The 22,370-nt window shown below is 44.3% G+C and overlaps 1 protein-coding gene across 2 annotated transcripts in view; it reads right to left on the bottom strand.

Annotated features, from left to right (window-relative positions):
- The window catches only part of poli (polymerase (DNA directed) iota), a 51,200-nt gene that overhangs the window by 28,221 nt on the left and 609 nt on the right, over positions 1-22,370 (bottom strand). The window contains exons 1-3 of one of the 2 annotated variants that reach the window (XM_068030655.1): positions 13,105-13,122; positions 11,681-11,812; positions 9,258-9,422 (exon numbers count right to left, since the gene is read on the bottom strand). In XM_068030655.1, coding sequence (XP_067886756.1) covers positions 9,258-9,422; positions 11,681-11,717 — 202 coding nt within the window. In that variant the 5' untranslated portion in view covers positions 11,718-11,812; positions 13,105-13,122. Of the gene's footprint in view, positions 1-9,257; positions 9,423-11,680; positions 11,813-13,104; positions 13,123-22,370 lie in introns of those variants that run through there. The other variant, XM_068030645.1, reaches the window with a different exon arrangement.

Below are 22,370 nucleotides of genomic sequence, written 5' to 3'. Positions count from 1 at the left end.
CAGCACAGACTCGGTGGGCCAAAGGGCCTGTTTCAGTGCTGTATCTCTAAATAAATAAATAAAATAGAAAAACTTGGAAGTATTGTGAACTGTGAGGAGGATAGTGATAAACTTCAAGAGGACATAGGCTGGTGGAATGGGCAGACTTGTGGCAGATGAAATTTAATGCAGAAAAGTGTGAAGCATGCTTGTGCTGTTGGGGAGGGGTTTAAAGTAGATTGGCAGGAGGATAAGAACCTGAGAGAGAGCTCAGATTGGAAGGAAGCAAAACTGGTAACGGGAAGTAGAAAAGCAGTAAGTGAAATTAGAAGACAGGTGAAGCGAAGGCAAGAATCAAATAGGATCAGAATTTTCTTTTTATTCGTTTCATGGGATGTGGGCATCGCTGGCAAAGCCAGCATTTATTGCCCATCCCTAATTGCCCTTGAGAAGATGGTGGTGAGCTGCCTTCTTGAACGGCTACTCCAGTCCATGCGGGTTAAGTACACCGACTGTGCTGTTAGGAAGACAGTTCCAGGATTTTGACTCAGCAACAGTGAAGGAACGGCGATATAGTTCCAAGTCAGGATGGTGTGTGGCTTGGAGGGAAACTTGTAGGTGGTGGTGGTCGCATGCATTTGCTGCCCTTGTCCTTCTAGGTGGTAGAGGTCACAGGTTTGGAAGGTGCTGTCTAAGGAGTCTTGGTGTGTTGCGACAGTGCATATTGTAGATGGTACACACTGCTGCCACTGTGCGTCGGTGGTGGAGGGAGTGAATGTTTGTAGATGGTGTGCCAATCAAGCGGGCTGCTTTGTCCCGGATGGCGTCGAGCTTCGTGAGTGTTGTTGGAGCTGCATCCATCCAGGCAAATGGAGAGTATTCCATCACACTCCTAACTTGTGCCTTGTAGATGGGGAGTCAGGAGGTGAGTTACTCACCGCAGGATTCCTAGCCTCTGACCTGCTCTTGTAGCCACGGTATTTATATGGCTACTCCAGTCCAGTTCAATTTCTGGTCAATGGTAGCCCCTAGGATGTTGATAGTGGGGGATTCAGCAATGGTAATGCCATTGAATGTCAAAGGGAGATGGTTAGATTCTCTCTTGTTTGAGACGGTCATTGATTAGCACTTGTGTGGCGCGAACGTTACTTGCCAATTATCAGTGCAAGCCTGGATATTGTCCAGGTCTTGCTGCATTTCTACACGGACTGCTTCAGTATCTGAGGAGTCGCGAATGGTGCTGGACATTGTGCAATCATCAGCGAATATCCCCACTTCTGACCATATGATTGAAGAAAGGTAATTGATGAAGCAGCTGAAGATGGTTGGGCCTAGGACATTACCCTGAGGAACTCCTGCAGTGATGTCTTGGAGCTGAGATGATTGACCTTCAACAACCACAACCATTTTCCTTTGCACTAGGTATGACTCCAACCTGCGGAGAGTTTTCCCCCTAATTCCTATCGACTCCAGTTTTGCTAGGGCTCCTTGATGCCATACTTGGTCAAATGCTGCCTTGATGTCAAGGGCAGTCAATCTCATCTCCTATTGAGTTCAGCTCTTTTGTTCATGTTTGAACCAAGGCTGTTACAAGGCTGTAATGAGGTCAGGCGCTGGCAGAACCAAAACTGAGCATCACTGAGAAGGTTATAACTCAGAAAGTGCTGCTTGTTAGCACTGCTTGACGTCACCTTCCATCACCTTATTAATGATCGAGAGTAGACTGATGGGGCAGTAACTGGCCGGGTTGGATTTGTCCTGCTTTTTGTGTACAGGACATACCTGGGCAATTTTCCACATTACAGGGTAGATGCCAGTGTTGTAGCTGTACTGGAACAGCTTGGCTAGGGGCACGGCAAGTTCTGGAGTTTCAGTACTATTACTGGAATGTTGTCAGGGCCCATAGCCTTTGTAGTATCCAGTGCCTTCGGTCATTTCTTGATATCACACGGAGTGAATCGAATTGGCTATCGACTGTCATCTGTGATGCTGGGGACTTCAGGAGGAGGCCGAGATGGATCATCCACTCGGCACTTCTGGCTGAAGATTGTTGCAAATGCTTCAGCCTTACCTTTGGACTGATGTGCTGGGCTCCCCCATCATTGAGGATATTTGTGGAGCCACCTCCTGCAGTTAGTTGTTTAATTGTCCACCACCATTCACGACTGGATGGAGCAGGAATGCAGAGCTTGGATCTGATCCGTTGGTTGTGGGATCGCTTAGCTCTGTCTATTACATGCTGCTTACGCTGTTTGGCGCAAGTAGTCCTAGGTTGTAGCTTCACCAGGTTGATACCTCATTTTGAGGTATGCCTGGTGCTGCTCCTGGCATGTCCTCCTGAACTCTTCATTGAACCAGTGTTGATCCCCTGGCTTGATGGTAATGGTAGAGTGGGGGATATGCCGGGCCATGAGCTTACGGATTGTAGTTGAATGCAATTCTGCTGCTGCTGATAGCCCACAGCGCTTCACGGAAGCCAAGATTTGCGTTGCTAGATCTGTTCGAAATCTATCCCAAATAGAACGGTGGTAGCGCAATACAACAGGATGGCGGGTGTCCTCAATGTGAAGACAGGACGTTGTCCCCACAAGGACTGTGCGGTGGTCATTCCTACCAATACTGTCATGGACAGATGCATCTACAGTAGGCAGATTGGTGAGGACGGGGTCAAGTATGTTTTTCCCTCTTGTTGGTTCCTTCATCACCTGCCACAGATGAGTCTAGCGGCTATGTCCTTTAGGACTCAGCCAGCTTGGTCAGTAGTGGTGCTACCGAGCCACTCTTAGTGATGGACATTGAAGTCCCCCACCCAAAGTACATTCTGCTCCCTTGCCACCGTCAGTGCTTCCTCCAAGTGGTGTTCAACATGGAGAAGTACTGATTCATCAGCTGAGGGTAGGCAGTAGGTGGTAATCAGCAGGAGGTCTCTATACCCATGTTTGATCTGATGCCATGAGACTTCATAGGGTCTGGAGTCGATGTTGAGGACTCCCAGGCCAACTCCCTCCCGACTGTATACCACTGCGTCGCCACCTCTGCTGGGTTAATCCTGCTGGTGGAACAGGACGTACCCGGGCATGGTGATGGCGGTGTCTGGGACATTGTAAGGTATGGTTCCGTGAGTCTATGTCAGGCTGTTGCTTGACTAGTCTGTGGAACAGCTCTTCCAACTTTGGCACCCAACAAGCCCCCAGATGTTAGTAAGGAGGACTTTGCAGGGGCAACAGGGCTGGGTTTGCCATTGTCATTTCCGGTGCCTAGGTCGATGCCGGGTAGTCCATTCGGTTTAATTCCTTATTGACTTTGTAGCGGTTTGATACAACTGAGTTGCTTGCTAAGCTATTTCAGAGGGCATTGAAGAGTCAACCACATTGCTGTGGGTCTGGAATCACATGTAGGCCAGACCAGGTAAGGACAGCAGATTTCCTTCCCTAAAGGACATTTGTGAACCAGATGGGTTTTTAACAACAATTGACAATGGTTTCATGACCATTACTAGATTAGCTTTTAATTCCAGATTTATTAATTGAATTCAAATTCCACCTTCTGCCATGGTTGAATTCGAATCCATGTCCCCAGCACAATACCCTGGGTCTCTGGGTTACTAGCTGTGTGACAATACCACTGTGCCACCGCCTCCCCTTGGATGAATGTGGAATAATGTTAAAAAGACAAAGTTAAGGGCAATCTATCTGAATGCTCACAGCATTTGCAACAAGGTAGATGATTTGAAGGCCCAAATAGAGGTAAATGGGTATAATTTAACTACCATTATACTGACATGGATACAGGATGACCAAGACAGGGAACTGAATATTCAAGAATATTCGTCATTTAGGAAGGACAGGCAAAATGGAAAAGGAGGTGGGGTAAGCTCTTAATAAAGGATGAGATCAGTACATTAGTGAGAAAGGATATTAGGTGAAAGCATCAAGATGTAGAATCAGTTTGGGTGGAGCTAAGAAACAGCATGGGGCAGCAAACATTGGTGGGAGTTGTTCATAGGCCACCAAACAGTAGTGGTAATGTTGGGCATGGTATAAATCAGGAAATTAGAGGTGCATATACCAAGGGTAATACAGTAATAATGGGTAACCTCAATTTACATACAGACTGGGCAAATCTAATTAGCATTAATGCTGTGGAGAATGATTTCCTGGAGTGTGTACGAGATGGGTTTCTGGAGTTGTACGTTGAAGAACCAACTAGGGATCGGGCTATTTTAGATTTAGCATTATGTAATTAGAAAGGACTAATTAATAACCTTGCTGTATCGGAGCCTATAGGAAATAGTGACCATAATTTGATAGAATTTTACATTAACTTTGAAAGTGATACAGTTCATTCTGAAACTAGGGTCTTAAATCTGAACAAAGGAAACTATGAAGGTATGAGGGGCAAGTTGGCTATGGTGGATTGGGAAAATACACTAAAAGATTTGACAGTAGACAGGCAATGGCTTATATTTAGAGAAGTATTACATGGTTTACAACAAATATACATTCCTGTAAGACACAAAAACCCAACAGGAAAGATGAATCATTCTTGTCTAACAAAAGAAGTTAAAGGCTGCATTAGATAAAAGGAAGTAGCTTATAAGGTTTCCAGAAAAAGAGGTAAGTCCGAGGATTGGGAGCAATTTAGAATCCAACAAAGCATTACCAAGAAACTGAGAAAGAAAAGGAAAAGAAAATATGAATGCAAGCTAGCGAGAAACACAAAGTACAAGCTTCTTTAGGTCTGTGAGGAAAAAATTAGCAAGAACAAATGTGGGTCCATTACAGGCAAGGACTGGGGAATTTATAATGAGAATAGGGAAATGGCGGAGAAACTAAACAATTACTTTGTGTCTGTCTTCACAGAGGAAGATACGAAGATACAGAAAATCTCCCAGAAATACAAGGGAACCCACAATTCTTCCACCTAGAAGGACAGGACAGCAGATACATGGGAACAAGTTCCCCTCCAGGTCACATAAGATGAGGAGATTTGACAGAGGCCTTCAAAACCATGAGGGGTTTGGACAGAGTGGATAGGGAGAAACTATTCCCATTGGCCAAAGGATCCAGAACCAGAGGACACCAATTTAAGGTGATTAGAAAAAGAAGCAACAGCAACTTGAGGATAAATCTTTTTAAGCAACATGTGTTTAGGATCTGGAATGCACTGCCTGAGAGTGTGGTGGAGACAGATTCAATCGAGGCCTTCAAAAGACAACTGGATAATTATCTGAAGAGAAAATATTTGCAGGGCTACAGGTAAGAGGCAGGGGAACGGGACTAGGTGAACTGCTCTTGCAGAGATCTGGCACGGACACGACAGGCCGAATTGTTAATTGTATATCAACTGTTTAATTATATGCAGGTGGCAGATGCTAATTGGGGTCTTATTTAAGCACATATAAGGAGACACTTAGTGAGACTGGTGGAGGTTTGATTAAGAAACTACATGTTTGTGATCCTATTACTCTGTAAAATAAATGAAGACTGAATAAAGATTGGCTCCAGCATCACCCTTCAACAAGCAGCTTTCTGGAACAGAACACAAATGGCTGTCTTCTGTGCTGTCACCATTCTTTGATAATTTAAATAGAGTTCAATTATGGCAAGAGAATAAAGATCAATATACAACTCCTATTTCTATAGTGCTCTTTACATGCAAGATATTTAACAATAGGAGGATAAAGCAATAAATGCTGAGCAGGAAGAGAAAAGAAAGGATGAAAGAAAGACTTGCATTTATGTCGCACCTTTCACAACCACAGGATGTCTCAAAGTGCTTTACAACTAATTAAGTATTTTTAAAGTATAGTCACTGTTGTAATGTAGGAAACGTGGCAGCCAGTTTGCACCCAGAAAACTCCCACAAATAGCAATGTGATAATGAACAAATAATCTGTCTTTGTAATGTTGGTTGAGGAATAAATATTGGCCAGAGCACTGGGGATAATTCCACTGCTCCTCTTCAAAATAGTGCCATGGGATCTTTGATGTCCACCTGAAAGGGTAGATGGGCCTCAGTTTAATGTCGTATCCAAAAAACAGCACCTCAAACAGTGCAGCACTCCATCAGTTAGCCTTGATGTTCGAGGTCAAGTCCTGGAGTAGGATTCGAACCCAGAACCTTCTGACTCGAGGCGAGAGTGTTACCAACTGAGCCACGCTCACACTTAGAGTAAAATGGAGGGTTGGGGGTAGGAGTCAAAGTCATGAGACCAATCATCCCACAATATTTTGCTCTGAATGAGTGCAGATTTTCTGGTACAGAGAGTTCATAGTATCATGGAATCTTACAGCACAGAAACAGGATGTTCAGCCAGCGGTGCTTGTGTCAGCTGTTTGAAGGAAAAGGTCCAATTTAGTCCCACACCTCAGCTTTTTCCCCATAACCATGCAAATTAGTCCTCTTCAAGACATGTCTTTTTGAATGTTCGTATGGAATCTGATTCCACCACCCTTTCAGGTAGTATGTTCCATATCTTAACAAGCCTCTGACAAAAAGTTCCTAATTTCCCCTCTAGATCTATTACCATTTCTTTTAAATCTATGGCCTCTGGCTACCAACACCCATAACAGAGGAAAAAATTCCCCTTGCTTACCCTATCAAAACCTCTCATAACCTTAACCTTCTTTGGTCTCAGGAGGACAACCCTAGCTTCTCCCATCGCTCCACTTAATTGACATCCCTCATCCCTGGTATTATCCCAGTAAACCTCCTCTTTATCCTCCCTATTCCTAAAGTGTAGTGCCCAGAATTGTACGCCATACTGCAACTGAGGCCTAACCAATGATTTGTTTTTGTATTCAACACCTCTATTTACAAAGTCCTTGACAATGGTCTCTAGTACTGTTCTCACCAGAGGTTAGATTGACATCCCTTTTTTGAACAGATTTATATTACACAACAGTATCTTATAGTACATCAAACAGCGGATATTTTGTTAATCTGTGTAGGGAGACTTTATCGATTACATGCACAGTGTGTGTCAAATGAAGCAAAATTACTGATTTTCTATCTGCTACAATATGGAAAGCCAAATGTGTGCTTTCTCACTTCAACAGTTCCCTTTTTGTTGGGTGAAACAGTCCTTTTCAGTGCAGTGTTTATTGAATGCTGGCAATAGACAGTTTGAGACAGTTTGAGGCTAGTCAGAGACAATCAATATTTCTTTCACCTGTGTTTTTCAACTATGTTCAGCCACGTTGACAGCAGCAAAGGAAGATTTCGACCCCTTCACATTTTTAATCCCACATGACCCTCACAACCATTTAACACCATTTAACACCTGTGGGGGGGGGGGGGGAGGTGGAGTGGTGGAAGGGGGGAGCTCTGCACTCTGATGGGTGGGGGGCAGGGAAGGGGTGAACGCTGTGAGAAAAATCTCAGCCGGCACAGACACGATGGGCCAAGTGGCCTCTTTCTGTGCCAAAAACTTTCTGTGATTCTACCTGCAGTACTCGAGGCAACATTTGTAATGCTGAATAGCACGGTAATGAACAGAATATACTCAGCTTATCAAAGACAGCTGTCACCAACAGCACCAAATGCAGTAGCAGTGTTTAAGGTAAGTAAGGCAGCAATGTCAAGACCCACCTCAACAGACAATTTTCCTCAGGCTCCTCCAGGGCTGGTAATGTGGAATCAACAATTCTAAATGCTTCCCCCAACATTACCAACCACCATTTTATGGCCACTGATGGGCACAGTGATAAGTCCTCCCATACAAACTAGTGATGTGTTTTCCACTTGCTGGTCTGTACAGATTCCCCAGCTATCGGGGGTTGGGGGGGGGGGGGGGGTGGGGGGGCGTGGTGTGCAGGGTCCAGTGGACAGAAAGGAATCATACTATCAAGAGGCGATGCCAATATCAGCCTTCTGTGAAAGATAACTTCCAAGATACTGGAAGTATTCCACATTTTCCAGGTATTGACATCAACTTCTGGAATACCATTGCCCTAGACTGAACCAGTTGGAGGCAGACTCTGTGGGAAGGATCCCAGCATTTTGAGGCCCAATGACAACAAAATGAAGAGGAAAAGCAAGAGCGGCGAAAAGAACAAGCCATGACCCGAGCTAATAATATGCAAGCAGACATCCCCCATGACAACAAATACCCTACATGTCATAAAGTCTATATATCCTGAATTGGACTCATCAGCCATGTTCGGACTCACAGAGAACAATCATCCTTGGCTGTGAGGGATAGCCAATTATAATGCCAATTATAATAGCCTATTGCTGACATTGCTGCAGAATCTTGGCACATGTTTCGATTCAATGGATAAATACATCAACCCCTCAGTGTGGAACTACAGTCCTGGTTCCGTAAGAAGCAGAATGCTCTGCAGTAGCACAGAATGGCTGTTGCAGACCCTGATGGGCTTGTTTACTGCTCAGGACCAGCTAAAATGCTGAGACAATGGAATTGTCTTAATTGTATCAATCAACAGCTGATCTCTGTTAATCATATCAACTGATGACCTTACCTAGTCAGAAGGAGGATTCATATCTGGCATGACACACAACTCACTGGGATGTATAAAAGAACGATATTACAAGTTTGAGAAGAGAAGGAAAGGGCCCTGCAATAGTATAGCTAACCACCAAGGGCTGAGAACTATTGACTAGCATCACGAAGAAGAAGAGGCATACCAAGATAGTCATGCTGGTTTTCCCCGGACAATGGCTGGATCACCCTGCATTCTGGACCCTGCTCCACAGTTGGCTTAACTAATATATCAGCCTTTGATTAATATCAGTCCCCATTATTGTCTCAGCCTAGGGTCCAAAAAAACAAAATTTCAATCTTACAGCCTTCAATTTGATCTCCAGTATGCGCTGAATTTGCTGATTTTAGACAGTGCAGAAGTAAGCACATTTTACAATTGGTCTCAATATCCCTGAACTTGGAAGGAGGAACAAAATCAACCAGGGTCCTGTCCTTGATCACTATCCAGTGATGCCAGCCGTGTAATGTATGTGCGTACATGCCAGTTGAGCACAGGAGAAAGCTCAGCTTTAATGCCCGTTGAGGTTCTGTAATCTGCCAACACAAGCTGTCTGAGTTCCAAGATGAAAACAGCCATTTGAGTGAAATACCAGAGGACTGTTGGTGCCTGTGAAACTGTACATGAATCTCAGCCTTCAGAAGAAGGGAATAAAATTGAAAGTGGAGCAAAGGGAAGGAAAGAAATCTTGTAAACATGGATAATATGAAGGTGAAAACAAAAAGGAAATATGAAAAATCTATAGTTAATTGAAATAGAGGCTGCAGATACCTGTGATTTTGTATGATATTTCTCTGTAGGGTGTCAAATCTTCTCCACTGATTAGGATCACTTCTGGGTACTTGTCTATGGCTTCACTGACAGACATTACTTTATGAAGCCCATACTTTCTGGCTTCATAATTACAAGTGACCACCAGATGCTTTTGATGAACGGCTAAAAGAAAAAAATAATATAGATGGCATTATTCAGAGATCACGGTAGAAATTCTTACTTCTGAACAATCCTTCTGACTGAGCCTGTTCACAATTGACATATATTTTCCAATCTGCTTAGCCTGGCACCTGTATGGAAGGGTAGCCTGAGGAAAGACTTGGATAGTTGAAAAGAAAGTAAAGGGCAGCATTATTGACTTCAGGGGAAGAGGTTTAGAACAGCAATATATCTGCATAATACAGGGCTCTCATCTACACATGCCCAGATTCACAACGCTGTGCTTGAAGTCTTGCTGAATGAAGTGAAGCAAAAGAGGGCTTGACTCTGAATTTTAGGCCTCGCAGGGGCCAGGAATGCAGGTGGGCAGACATTAAAATTTAGTGCCACCGGCCTGTGTGCCAGTTCCCCAGCTCCACCTCACTCCCGGGCCATTTTCCTGGAGGTGGGATGGGGCCAGCAGAGCTACCCACCTGTACATGGCAGGTAGCCGATTAAAGTAAATAACTGCCTATAAAGGCCTATAAATTGAGGCCGACTGGGATTTTCCAGTTGGCCTCCAGGTTTCTGTAGGCACCGGGAGCCAGTTTAAGTGCCTGGAGGTGGCCTCCCAGCAGTAGACTGGTGGCAGGGTGCGGGTGTGGGGTCGTGTTCCAGGCAGACCTAGAGGTCCTCCCCATCTGCCTGGGTGCAGCAGCAGCTGCAGGCCGCCCTGTAGAAGGGGATTCACCCCACTCCACAGAAGTAAGCACATTTTACAATTGGTCTCAATATCCCTGAACTTGGAAGGAGGAACAAAATCAACCAAAGTCCTGTTCTTGGTCACTATCCAGTGATGCCAGCCGATCTGCAAAAGCCATTTTTTATTTAAGCTTTAAAAATGTTGGAGAGAGGGCACTTCCATTTTGAAACGCCCTCTCCCTCACTTACCTTCCATTGCATCGTGCTGTTGCTTTCAAGCTGGAAGGCCTTCGAGAGCCCACACGCTATCCTCAATTGGACAGCAAGCCCACACACTGGCCTAATTGTCCGCTCCGGGGAAAATCACAATGAGTGACTGATTTCCCACACAGTGCGGGTTTGTCACCCGCAATGTGGGCCTGATGGCGGATTCAGAAGCTCACAGGGAAATTCCTGCCCTTTGTCACTAAAGAACACCTTCCCTTGCAAACAGTAGCCCAGCAAGGCTGGCAGGGTGAATGCTGCCAGGAACACTCCGAGGATCTGACTGTAAATAGAACAGTAGGTGTTTACACCCATTGCATTGAGGCTTGCTCTTAGCTAGAGCAAATCAAGACTAACTGGACTGACTGTAGAACTACATCTTTCTCTGCTTCAAACTCAGTGTTCGTTTAAGAAATGCTTTGAGGCTCTGCCTCAATCACTCACTGTGGCAAAACATTCCATACTTTAACAATCCTCTGCACTAAGAAATTTATCCGATACACTCTCACTTTGTGACAATTTAAAATCGATGACCCCCTGTTTACTGATTCCCCAGAGGAAATAGTCTTTCCCGATTCACTTTATCAAAGCCCTTCAAAATTTAAAAACTCTTGATTACACTTCTTCCTGGTACCACAGCCATTTTAACATCCCTGTTTTCGCAGACAGTTGAGGCACCTGCCCAATTCAGGAAGAAGCCTCGTGAATATGTGATGCGATTAGATGCTCCACTCAGAGGACACCCAGTAAGACATGTGGCCAGGATGAGTACTCCTGCTACTCTAGTCCCAAAATGAAAGTTCACACCACTGCCAGCACAGGCTCTGTGCTCCCTCCCCCTTCCAACCCTCCTAAACAATGCCTTACCAATCCCACATCGACTTACATGAATGCTAACCTGGCACCCTTGTGTGTTTGGACACCTGTTTTGAGAGAGAAGCAGGCCGGTGAAATGTTAATGAGGCCCAGGCGTTAAAAGGGACCGGGGCCTCCCAATGCATCTCATCACTGGCATCCCTCCTGCTTTCCACCAGGAGTTAAAATTCACCCTTAAGTTATAGTAGAAAATGGCAGAGTGAACTAGGTTATCAGCAGTGAAAAAGAAGAGTGTATTTGGACATTTGCACAAGCCAGTTCAGAAAAGGAGTGAACAGGGACTGAACCTGGGACCTTCTTAGTCTGCATGCTCAGTTCCACACCAGTGATGCACTTACTAACAGACATCGGGCGAGCTTGTTACAATTCAGTACAACACAAAGAAAATATATTGTATGATTATCATTCTATGCAAAAAGAGAGAGATAATGTCTGATTACCTAAAGGCATTCCTTTAAATTCAGGGTTTCGTATCATTTCCACCTGAGCGTAGAAGCAATCCAGATCAATGTGCACAATCACCCTGTATCCTGGGACATCAGTGTCTTGGATGGCATATTTATGACTATCACCTGGAGTGAAAAACACAATATTCATTGCAGACCTCCTAATCTGACAGTGTTGGAAGTAAAGAGTGATCCCACATTCCTGAACTCCCTGTGGGAAAGCTGTTCTCACAGCTTTGGTTGGACACCTTTAAATTTTAACACTCCTCCCCCCCTCAGGATAGGTAATAGAAGAGGGATGAGGGATAAAAATGAAAACTCAACCCCAATATATCTCCTCTAACAGAGGCAGGTGGGGGGTTTGGCTGGGTGACTAACCTGCTATTCAGAGGCAGGTCCATGATTAAAATATTTTAATGAGGCTGCTTGCCTGAAAATTAACCAGAGTTTTATTTTTAACACCTACAGGCCAAGTTTCCCAGAGCTCAGGAAACCTGGCAGCTAAGAGAGTTGTGAAGGACCGATTCACTCAGGTAAGTGCCTTTTGCTTATGGGCCAAGAGGAGCAGAACTGCTTCCCCTACCCACCAAGCTTACCTGCCTCCTGCCTCCCTATGATTGGATCTCCTGATCTACTCATGGCCTTTTGGCCCCATCTCTTCTCCAACCCCCAGGATGCCTTCTCCAGCTCCTATATATAAACTCGGCCCCTACCACCCATGTTTTCTCCAGCTGCCCCCATGTAATCATGGCCCCTCCCCTCCCCGAACTTCTCCCCGGCCCCACTAATGTCTTCTCCAGCTTTCCATGATGTCCTGTTCACTGCGCACCCCACCCACAATCTCTCCACTCCAAGGCTGTAGTCAAGGGTGGGTTTTTAGGAAGCGTGGGTGATGATAGCAGAAATGAACCAGATGGGGCAGCACCTGAGGAGAGGGAACCGTTAACAATATGAGTTAAAATATCTGTGCCTGTGCCAGCTCTTTGAAAGAGCTGTGCAAATAGTTCCACTGTCCTGCTCTTTCCCCACAGCCCTGCAATTTTTGCCTTTCAGCCTGATAACCAGCTAGCCTCTCAATCTGGCTGGGGGCAGCTGGGAAATGCCATAAAAAAAAAAGAGGTACTGCCGTTAAATTCAGGACATTGGGGAACCTGTCCTTCTAGGTTTTCCAATGCTACAAGCCCCGGCCCTGCTCCCTCCCCAACTCCCTGCCTTCCTGTAAATATCAGGGCCAAGCCCGAAACACTTTGGCATAAGTAAGAGGTAGGGCAGCAAAACTGTATCGTGGGTCGGTGGTAGGGCGATAACACTATCATCCAATCTATGCTTTCTGCAAGTGCAGCTTCCCTTTGGGAATGCTGGATTAAGGAATCACCCCTATACCTTACAAAGTAGCAGATATGCAGAACCTCACTTACATCTTAGTTCCAATCACTTGACAAAGTATCATGTGTTAATTTGGTATCATATTGCTGGTAACGTTCACTCATTGACATTACTTCAGTCAACAACCTTAGTCATGTTTTTCACGGCGGGGGATCTGAGGCAGAATTAAGTTGCTAAGCCATCAGCACTCCTCAACTATCTCAAATAAAAACAGAAACAGCACTCCTTTAAAATAAAATAAAAAGAGGGAATTAAAGATACTAGTGTAATCATGAAGTTCAAATGAAAATTCTCAGTTTAATATCCTCTTTCACAGTAACACTGCTGCCAGCAGCAGCCCCAGCTGTGCTGTAATATAAATACAGTAGGACTGCTGCCTGCAGAATAACTAAGAACAAGTTGTTACAATCTGGAATGTATTGCCTGAAAAGGTCATGGAAGCCGATTCAATCGCAACTTGCAAGAAAATATCAAATATATACTTGAAAAGGAAAATTGCAGGGCGATGGGGAAAGACCTGGGGAATGGGATTAATTTTACTACATTAAAGACAATATATAAGTGCAAGTTTTTGGTGTTGCCTCCCAAATCCATGCCCATCTTTCACAGAAGTCCATGCTTGAACCCCTCCTATCAGGTTTACACCTCTGCCATTGCATTGAACCAACCTTTATCAAAGTGACAAATGATATTCTATGTGATTGTGATCTTGGTACACTATCCCTCCTGATCCTTCTTAATCTGTCTGCAGCTTTTGACATACCATACCATCCTCCTCCAACACCTCTTCTCCATCATCCAACTGAGTAGGACCATCCTTGCCTAGTTCCATTTTATCTATCTCACCGTAGCCAGAGAATCACCTGCAATGGGTTCTCTTCCCACTCTCACACCATTAGCTCTGGAGCCCCCAAGGATCTATCCTTAGCCCCCTCCTATTATCTGCATGCTGCCCCTCGGCAACATCATTTGAAACATGTCAAGTTTCACATGTACGCAGACGACACCCAGCTCTGTCCCGCCACTACCTCGCTCAACCCCTCCATTTCCATACTGCTTGCCAACACCCCAGACCTGGATATGCAGAAATTTCCTCCAACTAAATATTGGGAACACTGAAGCCATTGTCTTCAGGCCCCACTACAAAATCCGTTCCCTAGCCACAAACTCTATCCATCTCCCTGGCAACTACCTGGGGCTGTCTGCAAACTTGCCATCATATTTGAACTTGAGGTGAGCTTCCGACCACATATCCATTTCATCATCTGTCTCCGCCCCTGCCTCAGCTTATCTGCTGCTGAATCCATGCCTTTGTTACTTCTAGTTCACCCATTGCCCCTTATGCTTGTTGACCTACTTGTCTCCCAGTCCAGCAATACCATGATTTAAAAATTCTCAGCTTTATTTTCAAATTCCTCTATGGTTTCACCCCTCCCTATCTCTGTAATCTCTTCCAGCCCTACAACACTCCAAGATATTCTGGCCTCTTATGCATCCCCAATTTTTATCTCTCCACCACCGCCGGCCAACCCTTCAGCTTGCCTGCATCCCAAGCTCTGGAATTCTCTCCCTAAACCCCTGCGCCTCTCTATCGCTCTCTCCTTCTTTAAGATGTTCCTTAAAACCTACCTGTCTTAATATCTCTTTATGTGGCTCGGTATCAAATCTTGTTTGCTCGTGCTCCAGTGACATGCCTAGGGACGTTTTACTATGTCAAAGACTCTATATAAATACAAGTTGTTGTTGTTCTGAAGACCGTCCTTGTGTGATACACTGCAACCTGTCTAATGCATTCATTACAATGGTACCACCATGGGGCTAGAGATGAATGTTCCTGTGTGAATGTGCTCACTAAGGTAACAGATGGAACAACTCTCCACTTTGGTGCCCAGCCACAGTTTAGGTCAGGGCACTAGATACGGTAGCAACTACAATCCAGAATTCCCACTTAATTTACCCTGATGAACTACATCAAACCAATTATCAGGGAGAGATGCCTTGGCTTACACAGCCCCAATGTATCACTGCATTAATTTAATTACCCTCCCCCTACCCTTACTAAACTAATGGTATCTTCAGCAACCTTCCTGAAATAGTGTGTTTGTTGACTATTGTTAAAATGTTACACTCAGGACTATAGGGTTGAGTACTATAGCTGTTCAGCTATATTTCATTTGGAATATTTAATCTCAGAGGGCTCACTTGGTAAATGCATTGCTCAGTGACCAGAAAGGTCCCAGATTCAATTTGTGATCTGTGCTGAGTTAGCTGACCTCAGCCATGGTGGCAGTGGGTGCCACAATTTTCCGCAGCACTCCTTGGCTAAGAGTGAGACAAAAAGGGGCCAGAGCTGTCCCCGTCTGGTGACCAGTATCACAAATTATTGTCTCGATCTTGAATTTGCATAGCAGTGTAAAATGAACTGAAGTCAATGGAAATAGAAATGAGAATGGGTTGCTGACTCACAATCACCTGTTCTACACTATCGCACAAAGTCAAGATCTATGCAAAAGTGTGTGAACGTCTGATGATGTCAAGACCAGGGTCTTCCACCCCATCACAGTCAAAAAAAAAACCACTGACATGCACTGCCTGTACTCAATTGAGTGAGATACTGGAGGGCAGCTGACACCCATGGAACTTTAACACAGTATGAGCAGTGTATACCTTCAAACAAGAAAAAAATTGGCTGCAGAGAAAAATAAATCTCTTTCAGAAAGAGCAGACCTGCACTATAATGAATCACAATCTGTCTGGACTGGATTGGACGTTCTGGCTCCATGGTTGAGATGACATTGACTCCAGGGGTAAACAAATTAGCAATTCTGAGAAATAAAAAGATTTTTGCGGTTTTTTTTCGTGCAACAGAAGTGTTGTATTCAGTGGTGAATCAGATGTCTAGGCTGTTTCAAATATCTGAGGGTTTTCAGCAACGTATCAGGCAATTCTAAGAAAACTATTATTAAATTACTCACTTCTTGGCGAGGATGTTTTCTATTTCAGGAGGGTTGCAGAAGGTATCATTAATTTAGAATCAAGTAAGGGTGGAGGGAGGGTAACTAAATTAGTCAAATCACCAAAAGGAAATTTTATAACTTGAAGAAATTAACGTCACAATTGTGAATGTGGATGAGGAACTGGTTTATGGCATGATGAACAGCTGCAATAAGGTCAAAAAAACAACCACATGACTTAAAAGGGTCACATTAAGCAAAAAGCAGAAGAGTGGAAAAACATAATGGTTGGAGTGAAAAGAATAATGCTGAGATCATAAAACCATACAGCACAGAGGTGATAAATAAAAGCAAAATACTGCAGATGCTGGAAATCTGAAATAAAAACAGAAAGTGCTGGAAATACTCAGCGGGTCAGGCAGCATCTGTGGAGAGAGAAGTCAGAGGTAACGCTTCAGGTCTGTGACCTTTCATCAGAACCCCAGTTAACTCTGCTTCTCTATCCATAGATGCTGCCTGGCCTACTGAATATTTCCAGCACTTTCTGTTTTTCTTTCAGCACAGAAGCCATTCGGCCTACCATGCCTGTGGCGGTTCTTTGAAACGGCTATCAAATTAGTCCCACTCCCCTGCACTTTCCCCATTGCCCTGCAAAGCTTTCCTTTCCAGTTCACTAATGCCAAAGTAAATTGTCATGTCACTTATGAAACATCATTGACCATCATCCAAGTGCAAAGTGACATGTACTTCCAATCCAAAAGTGTTTTGTTTTCACGGACAACGCTTATAAGCTTCCAGTGTTGCATTTCAACATTGAAAGAAATTCCAACAATATTTTTCAAAGAAAAACAACTTTCTAAATTTTAGATTCAACCAATGAATAGAATTACATAGCTCCCTAGAGCTGCCAGGAACAGAACAGAGCAAGAAGGCGGTCAGCCAATACTGATTCTCACAAAGGAATGGTCCCGACTAAGCGAAAGGGTCATATTTTAGGTTTTTTGACCCTTTTTTCACAAAGATTTTGTAAGTGAATTACAGGGCATTCACATGGGATCAATATTCTGCTTACAGTCACATGGTACAGCTGCCAGCATGAAGAGGAGTTTATATGTTAATGAACAAGGCACTGAAGATGAGTTCTGCAACAACTGTTTTACGCGGCCTCCTAAGGCAGGCAGGAAGCATGCCCATATTTCGCACAGGAAGTGTGCCACTCACCATATTGGGGAAGGGAAAACAAGAGGCATTAGGCCATTTGCATACACAAAACTGAGACCTTCCAGAATTTAACCTCCAATAAGTAATTTATTACCTTGTTTCATACTTGCTACAAACATTCATGCCTAACATAATTAGGCAGATGATTCATTTGTGCTCAGGACGGGGTGTCGCAAAAGAATCCATTCTTGTGTGGGGGGTAAACAGTTTGTTGACAGGCCTACTGGTGGATCAGTGAATAGGGAGGAAGTTGAAGGGTAGCAGCCCCCAACTTCCTGCATTCGAAAATAACAAAAGGGGGAGAAAAATCTTTTTTAAGATCAATCAATTGGTGAGAAGGAGGCCATTGATATCCAGGGCATCATCGTTGAGAAGAATGCTGTCCATGGCTTAGCTGAGGAAAAGACTGTCCGAGAAAAGTGAATATTTTTCTTCTTCACAAGGAGCGAACTGAAGTTAGTTGGATTAAGTCCTTATCCTGTACGTGCACTTAGTGGCTGGAAAATTAAGCAGCATAATGTTTTGTCTCTGGTCTTGTCTCATGAAAGCGCCTGTTCCCTGAAACATTTTAGTATCACATGCAAAAAAAGGGGATAAATTTTAACTTTGGCCACAGGGTGTAAACGGGGTATTAGCTGCTCATAATTGGCTAACTGCCCTGTTTATGCCAGCTTTCTGGACATCACTGCCACTGGGTGGCTGAAGCGCGCAACTGTTCAGGCGGTAGACCATTTTAATATGCAAATTAGGATCAAGTGATGTATGTAAGGTCCTGATTGCACCCCCCACCCCCACATTCGACCCTAAAATGTCAATGAGCAGCATGCATACCCTGCCCAGTTTCAGCTGGTGAAGAAGAGCCCAAAAAATGTATGTTTTCAATTTGTTTTTGAGGGGTCAAACCACACCAGGCCTCATCAGCACGAGACGCAGGTGGATTTAATTCCCAGGCCTCACTGGAGCGCAGTCGGTCAGCTGACCCTTATAAAAGCTGTTGAGGCTTGATGATGTCAGCGGACCCTGATCTATATATTTAAAGACCCCTGTGGCTTTAGGGTGGGTTCTCTTGCCAAATGCTCACAAGAGCAGGTTAAAATTGAAAACGCAGAATGTTGGCGGCTAAATCAATTTTGACTGAACACCAAAATTGCTCATCATAGCTTCTGACTACTGAGCTGTCTATCCGTAGACTTGAATGTGTCAGGGCATACCCCCTCAGAAAACTGTCTCAAGACCTCTGTCACCTTTCTTTGATGTAAAGATGAACTCAGATAAAAGAAATGAAAAGGGTGTTTTATACCCTCAAGAGGTTCAAAGGAATGGGTCTCCCAGAAGTTTATCTCCTGTCAGACAAAGTGACAATCAATCTGCTGGAGTCAACAGACTACCAACTATATAGATAATTATCAGGAAGTGCTTCCGGTAAGCTGAACACTTTGCAATTAAAAGCGTTAACATATCAGCTAGCGTCATTGCAGTAATAGACAATGGAGTTATCTGTGATCCTGATACTGCAATTTGCAGCCCCACTTAAAGAATGTGGATTGTACCTCAAACTAGAGAGATTAAGCCCACAGTAGCACAAAGTTAAATTAACCACTCATATCCCATAGATGGATATTAAAATTACAGAAACTATTTTGCAATTTGAATTGTGACAGATCTTACAACCACAACAGCCACAATTTCCTTAATTACCTCCTCTTCATCTCTTTTCAACCTTGATGGTGTCCTGCAGTATAGGTCTTGGACATTCATTTTGACTTTGCAACAATAAAAAAACATTAAAAATGACTTTGCCTGCAAGTTCGATACTTCTTAAAGAAGTCAGTTGTTCTTCAGAAAGGTCAATCAAAATTTAAGGGAGAAAAGGTAGCTTTGATGGCTCTGTTGGTAAATGGCATGTTACTGAACCTATGATTGTGCAGAGTAATCCGTCCGCTTAATATAGGCATTATAATTGACCACAGTAGTCTCATAGAATCACAGAAAGTTTAAGGCACAGAAAGAGGCCACTTGGCCCATTGTGTCTGAAAAAATGATCCACCTATTCTAATCCCACCTTCCAGCATTTGGTCCGTAGCCCAGCAGATTACAGCACTTGAGGTGCATATCCAGACACCTTTTGAATGAGTTGAGGGTTTCTGCCTCAACTACCCTTTCAAGCAGTGAGTTCCAGACCATCACCACCCTCTGGGTAAAAAAGTTTTTCCTCATCTCCCCTCTAATTTTTCTACCAATCACTTAGAATCTATGCCCCCTCGTCACTGACCTCTCTGCTAAGGTGAATAGACCCTTCAACTCCACTGTATCCAGGCGCCTCAAATTTTGTACATTTCAAACAGATCTCCCCCCAGTCTTCTATGTTCCAAGGAGAACAACCCCAGTCTGTCCAATCTTTCCTTATAGTTGCTTTTTTCCAGTCCTAGCAACATCCTCATAAATCTCCTCTGTACCCTCTCGAGTGCAATTACCTCCTTTCTGTATTGAGATGACCAGAACTGCACACAGTATTCAAGTTGTGGCCTAACCAATGAGTTAGACAGTTCCAGCATAACTCCTTGCTCTTATATTCCATACCTCAGCTCGCAAAGGAAAGGATTCCATATGCCTTCTTAACCACCTTATCGACCTGTCCTGCTACCTTCAGGGATCTGTGGACATTCACTCTAAGTTCCTCAACACTTCTCAGTATTTTCCCATTAATCGTGTATTCCTTTGCCTTGTTTGACCTCCCCAAATGAATCACCTCACACTTCTCCAGGTTTAATTCCATTTGCCACTTTTCTGCGCATTTGACCAGACCATCAATATCTTCCTGCAGCCTACAGCTATCCTCCTCGCTATCTACCTCAATCTAGGTTGCACATAAATCAGGGCTCCCATCCTTGATGGCTGTCCAGTGACGCTCAGTTTGGGTTCTGCCAGGGCCACTCAGCTCCTGACCTCATTACAGCCTTGGTTCAAACATGGACAAAAGAGCTGAACTCAAGAAGTGAGGTGAGAGTGACTGCCCTTGATATCAAGGCAGCATTTGACCGAGTATGGCATCAAGGAGCCCTAGCAAAACTGGAGTCAATGGGAATCAGGGGGAAAACTCTCAGCTGGTTGGAATTGTACCTAGTGCAAAGGAAGATGGTTGTGGTTGCAGCTCCAGGACATCACTGCAGGAGTTCCTCAGGGTAGTGTGCGAAGCCCAACCATCTTCAGCTGTTTCATCGATGACCTTCCTTCAATCATAAGGTCAGAAGTGGGGATGTTCGCTGATGATTGCACAATGTTCAGCACCATTCGCGACTCCTCAGATACTGAAGCAGTCCATGTAGAAATGCAGCAAGACCTGAACAATATCCAGGCTTGGGCTGATAAGTGGCAAGTAACATTTGCGCCACACAAGTGCCAGGCAATGACCATCTCCAACAAGAGGGAATCTAACCATCTCCCCTTGACATTCAACGGCATTACGATCACTGAATCCCCCACTCTCAACATCTTGGGGGTTACCATTGACCAGAAACTGAACTGGAGTAGCCATATAAATAGAGTGACTACAAGAGCAGGTCAGAGGCTAGGAATTCTGCAGCGAGTAACTCACCTCCTGGATCCCCAAAGTCTGTCACCATCTACAAGGCACAAGTCAGGAGTGTGATGGAATACTCTCCACTTGTTTGGATGGGTGCAGCTCCAACAACACTCAAGAACCTTGACACCATCCAGGACAAAGCAGGTTGCTTGACTGGCATCCCGTCCACAAACGCTCACTCCCTCCACCACCGAAGCACAGTGGCAGCAGTGTGTACCATCTACAAGATGCACTGCAGCAACGCACCAAGACTCCTTAGACAGCACCTTCCAAACCCGCGACCTCTACCAACTAGAAGGCCAAGGGCAGCAGATGCATGGGAACACCACCACCTGCAAGTTCCCCTCCACTCACCATCCTGACTTGGAACTATTATCGCCATTCCTTCACTATCGCTGGGTCAAAATCCTGGAACTCCTTTCCTAACAGCACGGTGGGTGTACCTACCCCACATGAACTGCAGTGGTTCAAAAAGGCAACTCACCACCTTCTCATGGGCAATTAGAGATGGGCAATAATTGCTGGCCTGGCCAGCGACACACACATCCCATGAAATGAATTTTTAAAAAACTGCTGCAGATATCCCATGAGGAAGAGATCAGACTTGTGCTGCAATACATCTGGTCAATAGCCTGATGACACCCATTATGTAGGATCATACAGGATTTTAAAACAAGTCCCTTAACCAAAGGAGGGATTGCAGGAGTAAGAGGAATAGTGAGCAGCAGTAGACTTGAGCCATTAAAAAAAAAATCCAATGCAGTACTAAGTTTTATCATTTTTGTCGCTTGTATTATGCGTGACATAAGAAGGAATGCCACTGGAATTCAGACATGATGTTTATTCAGGTGGCAGATCCAATATCACAACAGACTTGTGACCATGTCATTGCTATGTTATATAGTTGGGTCTGTCAGAAAAATATAACACTGGGTGCCCAACCTTTATATTTTACCTGCACTGCAGCTCCCATCAGTGGGTAACAATGTGCTGCACCAATGAGAGAATGTCTATGTAGGCAGAAGTGGCATGTGGTCGTACAAAAATGTGCATTTTATAAGTATCTGAGGGAAGTAAACACATGATACAGGCCTGGGTATCAAATGGCATTTTTGAAAACAGTACAATACTGGGTTATTCATCTATTAATTTTGCAGTGCTGGCTAACGTAGCATCTTAACAAGACTTTAAAAGAAATTCCACAGTATTTGGTCGAGCAGTTCTAACTACAGCCTTTATAGGGCCTCGCATGACACAAGCCTGAACATTGGCAGTAGCACTGTAATATTAATGAGGCAGTGCAGTTGCTGGAGGAACCACGAATCAACCAAGGAGGTAGTCCTTTAAAGCTCCGCGCGGGCAGGAGTACTACTTCCCTAACAAGCTGCGTATCGTGCATCTATGTCAGGATATCTCAGGAATTGCTTCCAGCAACTTTATAAGGTGTATGGATTCAGTTCCACTTATATCTTTGTTGAGGAGCTTGATACTGCCTTTTACTTCTATGACCGGGGCACTTCCTCTTTTAACGATCAATAAT

This window comes from Heterodontus francisci, chromosome 1 (assembly GCF_036365525.1).
Source record: "Heterodontus francisci isolate sHetFra1 chromosome 1, sHetFra1.hap1, whole genome shotgun sequence".
Lineage (NCBI taxonomy): Eukaryota > Metazoa > Chordata > Chondrichthyes > Heterodontiformes > Heterodontidae > Heterodontus > Heterodontus francisci.
The sequence above is the reverse complement of the archived record's forward strand: the minus strand, read 5'-3'. Positions and strand labels throughout refer to the sequence as shown.